The following is a 7500-nucleotide window of genomic DNA, read 5'->3' on the forward strand; positions in this document are numbered from 1 at the left end:
CAAGTCCTGAGTAAACAGAACAGGAGCCCTTCCACAAACACAACCCAAATTATTCGAGACAATACGTTCAGTAAGTTAAACTTCGACACTCATTCGATTATAATAACCACATACAGCTTGATATCCTTGGACCGGGTATTTATGGGAATGAAATCCATGTTTTGGGCAATCGCTGCCAAGTAGACGTTAAAGCATTCCACACACACAGCCGGTACTTATCATGCCGCGTCCGTCCGTCAGATCAGCGTTTCACAACAAACATCCACGAGGGACACGTGTGGGAGTGCCGACCCTTTAATGAGACGTCTATAAAAACACCCCCCCCCCCCCAGTGTGGTGCGTCAACGTCTAGCCCTCTTCCACTCCAGGTAAACATAGCGTCATCCGCAAACTCTTGAGACTGCAGTACCAGGATGATACGGAACGTAACACATAACTCCAGCGTGTGGTGCTCAGCCTTGTGTAGACAGTGGATCGGGTGAAGCCGGTCTCAGAGGGCTGTTTATTGACCCGTCGCTATACCACTTCAGAATGACGCTGTTGGTGTTGACTCTAATAGTTAGCACTCATCTCGGCCCTCTCCCTCCAGCTGTTAATCTTCACTGCCAATGTTTATAAGATTGGAAGGATATGACTTAAGTTGTGAACATTTGAGCATTTTGTGAACATCTGTGAAGAGAAGGGCCTTGGGGGATGTGTAACATGAATTCACATTGTGAAATAGTGATGGAGAGTTTAACAAAAATGTAGTCGATATGAAAATACCATGTTAGGAAAAAGGCTGTTTGATGAAGTAGAGTTCAGCCCTGGTTGTGATCTGTTGACAAATTGAAACCAAAGCCAGGGCCTGAATACAGGGCTCAGTAATTATGTGTAAGGACGCCTAGAATAATCAAAGAATTACAGTACCACAATAAGAAGCAGATCAAACACAAACACTTTTCACTCTTAACCCTCAAGCACCAATAGAGGAGGAGGAGGAGGAGGAAGAGGAGGCTTATGAGCTGATGGAGGTGGAGGAGGAGGAAGGGGAGGGGGAGGAGGAGGAGAGGGAGGAGGAGGAGGAGAGGAGGAGGAGGAGGAAGAGGAGGCTGATGAGGTGATGGAGGAGGAGGAAGAGGAAGAGGAGGAGGAGGAGAGGAGGAGGAGGAGGAAGAGGAGGCTGATGAGGTGATGGAGGAGGAGGAAGAGGAGGAGGAGGAAGAGGAGGAGGAGGAAGAGGAGGCTGATGAGGTGATGGAGGAAGAGGAAGAGGAGGTAAGATGGAGGGGATGGAGAAGAGTAACGAGAAGAAGTAGAAATAGAAGAATTTAAATAAGTGAAAAGAGAGATAACGGTAAGATGGACGGAATGGAAGAACAACGAGGAGAGGAAGGAGGAGAGAAAGGAGGAGGACGAAGAGGAGAGGGAGGAGGAGGAGGAGGAGGAAGACGAGGAGGAGAGTAGGCTGTGGCCGGTTCCCACAGCCCACCAGGACCAGCTGACCAGCTGCAGATGGAGGATGGAGAACAGAGGGCTCCACGTTCCCACGCTGCTCCCAGCCAACAACACTACATACACACACTCCATATACACATACACAACTTGCACGCACACAATGCATACACACACACACACACACACACACACACACACACACACACACACACACACACACAACTCACTTACACACACACCGCATAAACGCATTCACAACTCACACACACACACACCAAATATACAAATAAACAACTCAAATACACACACCAAATATACACGCGCACAACTCGCATACACAACTCACACACACAACACTTATACCCATAAAACAACTAAAATGCACACACTTATACACATAATACACACTACATGAAACACACATTGCACACAATCCCACGATCACACAATTCACAAATGCTTACAAAGGCACATTCATTCATACACGTCACAACACCCATAAAAACAGCACAACAAACAACGACCGATGCATAAACAGAACACACAAACAAACACACTCACACACACAAACAACACAACCCAGCACATAAACAAAACGCACCCAACAAAACACTATTCCCATAACTTGTAAAACACAACGCACCGCCCCCCCCCCCACGTCGCACACATCTGCGCGTTGTGTCAGAGCTCGCTGTGCAGCGGCCCGACGCGATGGAGCGTGACGTAGCGCCGGCCCCCCTCTCCACACAGAGGGCTCCGGTTACCGAGGGCGATGACTCATGGCACTTGAGAAGCCGTGCTGCAGATAGCCTGCGCGGCTATCCGGCCCTGCTAGCCACCGCTCTGTTTACTTTAGCCCGGGACCCCCTAGCCGATGAGGCTAAGGCGGGGGGGGGGGGGGGGGGCACACAAGTGCGCTGTTGTACCTCAGAACAGATGTGGGCTTCAGAGGAGCCACACTCTGTCATCGTCTTTAAGGATGAAAAATCGGATGCATATATATTTATTTAAGATCTGTATCAATCTGTGTGCACTCAGTTCACTCTCGGTTTACATTGTGTGTGTGTGTGTTTCAGGATCTGATTGGAAAAACACACGTTTCTCATTAACGTAAGCGAAGCTCTAATTTGCTAAAACGATTAGGACCGGAGAGCTAAGCAGCTGAATATCCCTGCCTACTTTCCCCTTGTTTTTTCCACAAAGAGAGGTCTCTGTGGAGATGTACTTCATGTGTAAATAAATCCCAACCCTCCATGTTTTTCATTGAAGGTATTCAAACAAAACGTATCAAATCTACCCCTGGGCTGTAATGAGGCGGATGACATCATCAGATTTCACTCGGTGCCGTCACTCATGTGCGGTCATTTTTCCTGGAACTTCCCACATCCCACCCAACACGCCATCCATCCTCTCAGTCAGTAAAGTGTAGCCCGAATCAGACTAAGCTTTGGCATGGGTCTACTCTATCCCCCTCCCCCCCCCAAAAAAATGTGCACTCAATCTCTGTGCCGTCTATGTGGAATCCCTGGGCCATGTCCATTTAACTCCACAACGCTGCACATGTCTCTCGCGGCGTTCAGACTGAGAAAGGGCACCTTTATACGTGCTTGTGCTTTGTGTGTGTGTGACTGTGGATGCATTCATGCATGCTTGCGGTCATGTTGATTTTTCGCAGTCTTTTTATGCACATCGGGTTTGCATGAGCTTTTCATAAAAACAACACATCAACAACATCTTCGAACGCAGGCCTGCATGTAAACAAACAAGCAAACATGGGTGGATACACACAAACCCTTGCGGACGCACACACATAAACACGCGCGCACACACGAGGGCAAACAGACACACACAGAGAAACACACTCACACTATACACCCACTTACTTTGGTCAGTAAGTGCCCTCATGCTCGCAGGACTTAAACAAACAGGCATACGTGTTCACGCAAACACACTCACACACACACACACACACACACACACACACACACACACAGGCACACACACACACACACACACACACACACACACACACACACACACACACACACACACACACTCACACTCACACTCACACAGGCACACACACACACACACACACACAGGCTTACTTTGGACAGCCTCATCCTGGCGCTGTTGCTTCTCTCCACCGACCTCCTCTTCTGAGAGGCGCTCCTGGCAACCGTTGCCGTCGACAACACTTGTACCTCCGGCTGCTGTCCGGACCACTCTGAACTCAGAGCGCAACCCATAGAGATGAACGACCCTGACCCCGGTCTCCGCCTCGCGCCGGCTTCCTACTCCTTCGAATCTCCTCCCTAGGCGCTCCTTTCGCTTTCTTCCTGCTCCAACTCCTCCTCCTCCTCCTCCTCCTCCTCCCAGCTCCTTCTCCTCACTGCCTGCTCCTCTCTCTAGCGGGCTCTGGTCTCTAGGCTCGCCAGCTGTTTTTGTCAGCTGTAACGCGGGAGGAAGAGAAGTAAAGGCCCTTCCCCTTTTCCTGGCGCTCCCCCGGCCTCGCTCGTCCCTCTCGGCGCATGGAGAGGGAGAGGATGGGAGGAGGGCTAAAGGAGGAGGAGGAGGAGGAGGAGAGGATGGGAGGAGGAGGAGGAGGAGGGGGGTGGCAGAAGTAGTCCTCGCTCTCTAAAAAACAATTGCCTCACTCTTTGACTCTCTCACACACACTCTTTAAAACGCGGCCGCCTCTCGCACACATGCTGGATTCATCTGGAGGGTGAGTGTGTGTACATGCCCCCCCCAAAAGTTGTTACACCCCTCTCTCCCGCCCTCCCTCCATGTCACATGACCTCCCATGTACACACCCTCTCCCCGGCCACTACTTCACTTGTTTGGGTACACATCCAGCCAGCGTGGAATGCTAAGGTCCCCGGCCCCTCTTTAATTTTTTATTGTCCTGTTTATATTTCTCGGCTTCTTTTGTCACGTTCTCTGATTCCTCCCCCTCCCCTTCTCCGTTTTCTGGGCACATGCATGTGCTTCCTGTTTGGCCCCACATGACCTTGTTATGTCCCGTTATGTTTCACTGATACCCCCAGCCCCCCCCCCACCCCCCTCTTGTGAACTCCTTAACTCCTTCACGGTCGCACGGCCCTCTGCGTGTCCGCGCTCGCTCCCACTCGCTTTCCCCTTCCCTCGGTTTTCCTCCTCGTGTTCGTTCTCCACCTCTCTCTCCATCTACATCCTCCACTTCCTCTTCTCCTCGCCTACCTCCGCCGTTTCACTTTACCACACTTCCTCCGGCTAAGGTTTCTACCCCATGCCGCGCCAAACACCCGGTCGCCTCACTCTCACGCGTACAATGAGCCTCTGTGACCGCCGCTAACCCCGCCCGCTCCGCCCGGCCCCGTCTCCCTTTCCAAGCGCTCCTTGGCATCCCGCTTCCAACACGCGCTGGCCTCTTCTCCGTCGCTCCGCCGGGACATTGGGGGCATTGTGACAACAACGGCCGGACAGACGGACAGACAGAACGACAATCAGACCAACCTATGCGTCATTTGCCGCATTGCATGATCGTGTAGCGACAAGGGTGTTCGACTCACTGGTGGAAAGTTACCGGGTTCGATTCCCCAATGTCCCCCTCAGTCTATCGGCCCCGGATCCCAGCGTGAGACACTCCATCCCCCTTCTCCTTAATGACCCGCGTCTGAGTCCACTTGGGATGAAGCCTGAGTCATAAGCCATCTCTGTGATGGTCATAAATAGTCAATAACAGGATGCGTTGTGAGTCGCTGTGCTGTGAGGACCGGCGGTCTCCCCTCCTGACTGAGCTCCGGACCTCTCAGTGTACAGACGTACAGTATCTTCAGTGTTCTCTCTGCCCCCCCGGGGGGTGGGGCCCTCGGCCCGCCAGATAAAGTGGAACTAATGTGAGGCAGTGTCACGGTTTGCTCTCGCCGTTTCAAACGTTGGGAATGCGGGGAAAGGAAATCCCCATTTTTCTTACTTCGGGACGCTGTGTCCATTTTTGTAAGTGAGACCCCCCCCCCCCCCCCCCCAAGGTGTCGTTGGAGCGAGGAGGTGTGAAGCTGGGTTTGTCTGTGCTCGGTGGTTCTTTGCTTCTCCTGCCCGTTCTTCTTCGCTTCCTTCTCCTCAGTGTTTTGGCTGCTGTTGAAGACTCATGAGAGTTGGGAGTCTGGACCCCATAAAAGGGAAATTCTTGATCGGCCTCCAAACACCCACACCTCACCCCCGGCGCACACACACACACACACACACACACACAGACACACACACACACACACACACACACACACACACACACACACACACACACAAACAAACACACACACACACACACACACACACACACACACACACACACACACACACAAACACACAACCCCATGCTTTCGATTCAGCTCCTCTCCAACGCGGTTTCATTTACCGTTACTGTCTTCTCTGACCCCCACTAGTACATTGTTCCCCCTGTCTTTCGGGCTTTCTCCACCCCAGGGTTTGATTCACACTCTGTCCAACACTGTTTCATTTACTGTACTCTCTGTACTCACTGCATTACACTCTGGCTGTCCTTCTGTCTCTCTTTCTTTTGTTTGTTCGCTGTTTTTCCTTCTTTCTTTCTGTCTTTGTCTACTTCGTTATTTCATTATTTAGTTGTTTCGTTTTTTCGTTCTACATGTCTGTTTGCCTTTCTTTCTTTCCCTCCCCACCGGTCGCCTCCTCCACAGAGAGACGCCAATGATCGGTACAACAATGTATGGCGTTTTTCCCAAGTGTCGGTCGCCCCAGGTTTGACCCATGACCCATGACCCCTCCCACAGCTGTACCCTGATACCTGGGATGCAATACCATCAGACCCTGACCCCCCCCCCTCCACCCCCCCATTTCATTTTATTTTGGTTCATAATTGTTTCAACCAACCCTTTAGCTGGAGGCGTCTGAAGGCGCGTGATTGGCGAACAGAAACTCAGTAGTCAACTGTAAGAAGTGTCTGGAAAGGTTTAGAATCAACACTGTGCAGCACCGGCCACTGTGTAAACACGCGTATTAAAATCCCATTGTGATAGCTTCACCCACTCGGTCAAATTTGTTTTATTCAGTAGAGTATCTCCGGAACAAATCAGGAATCAAGGCGTAACCTTGGAGTTGATTGTTCTTCTGTTACAGAATTGCGCTGCTGGATCCAAGAAGAACCTTTAGGCTTTGTCGACTTATGCTACTCATTTGTTTACATTTTCTAACCCCCTTCCCCCTAGTTCTCCAGAGTGCACAGCCCTCTACCCCCGCCTCTCTGTCTGGGTCAGACCCTGGGTACCTCCCCCCCCCCGGGTCCTCTCAGACGTTAGCCCGGGAGGTAGACAGCGTTTATAACCCCCCACCTCCACACACCGACCACCTCCATGACCTCCACCTCCTCCAACCATCCCCTCACCCGACCCTCTCCAGGTTCTAACCTCAGACGTGAGCTCAGGCTCTTGATGGTGTTTATAACAAGCCCCACGCCTCCAGCTCCACCCCCACCGCAACCGACACCCCCGAGCCCCCCCGAGCCCCCCCAACCCCCATACTGATCCTCTCCAGGTTCCTACTGCCGTGAAATTAACTCCTTCCAATCAACCTGGGCTCAGATCCTGTTTTCACATGAAGAACACATGGAGAGAGAGAGAGAGAGAGAGAGAGAGAGAGAGAGGGGAGGGAGAGAGAGAGAGAGAGAGAGAGAGAGAGAGAGAGAGAGAGAGAGAGAGAGAGAGAGAGAGAGAGAGAGAGAGAGAGAGAGAGAGAGAGAGAGAGAGAGAGAGAGAGAGAGAGAGAGAGCGGGGGAGAGAGGGGGAGAGAGAGAGAGAGAGAGTGAGAGAGAGAGAGGGGGAGAGAGGGAGGGGGAGAGAGAGAGAGAGAGAGAGAGAGAGTGAGAGAGAGAGCGAGAGAGAGAGAGGGGGAGAGAGGGAGGGGGAGAGAGAGAGAGAGAGAGAGAGAGAGAGAGAGAGAGAGAGAGAGAGAGAGAGGGAGAGAGAGGGAGGGAGAGAGAGAGAGAGAGAGGGAGAGGGAGGGGGAGGGGGAGAGAGGGAGAGGGAGAGACAGAGAGTGAGTCTG

General features: G+C 51.9%; 1 protein-coding gene across 1 annotated transcript in view; it reads right to left on the reverse strand.

Moving 5' to 3' along the window:
- tns2a (tensin 2a) overlaps positions 1–4096 on the reverse strand; it is a 56709-nt gene extending 52613 nt beyond the window's left edge. The window contains exon 1 of the mRNA XM_056593328.1: positions 3546–4096. Coding sequence (XP_056449303.1) covers positions 3546–3686 — 141 coding nt within the window. The 5' untranslated portion in view covers positions 3687–4096. The remainder of the gene's footprint in view (positions 1–3545) is intronic.
- Positions 4097–7500: the final 3404 nt, after the last annotated feature.

Source organism: Gadus chalcogrammus, chromosome 1, assembly GCF_026213295.1.
Source record: "Gadus chalcogrammus isolate NIFS_2021 chromosome 1, NIFS_Gcha_1.0, whole genome shotgun sequence".
In the NCBI taxonomy this organism is placed as follows: domain Eukaryota; kingdom Metazoa; phylum Chordata; class Actinopteri; order Gadiformes; family Gadidae; genus Gadus; species Gadus chalcogrammus.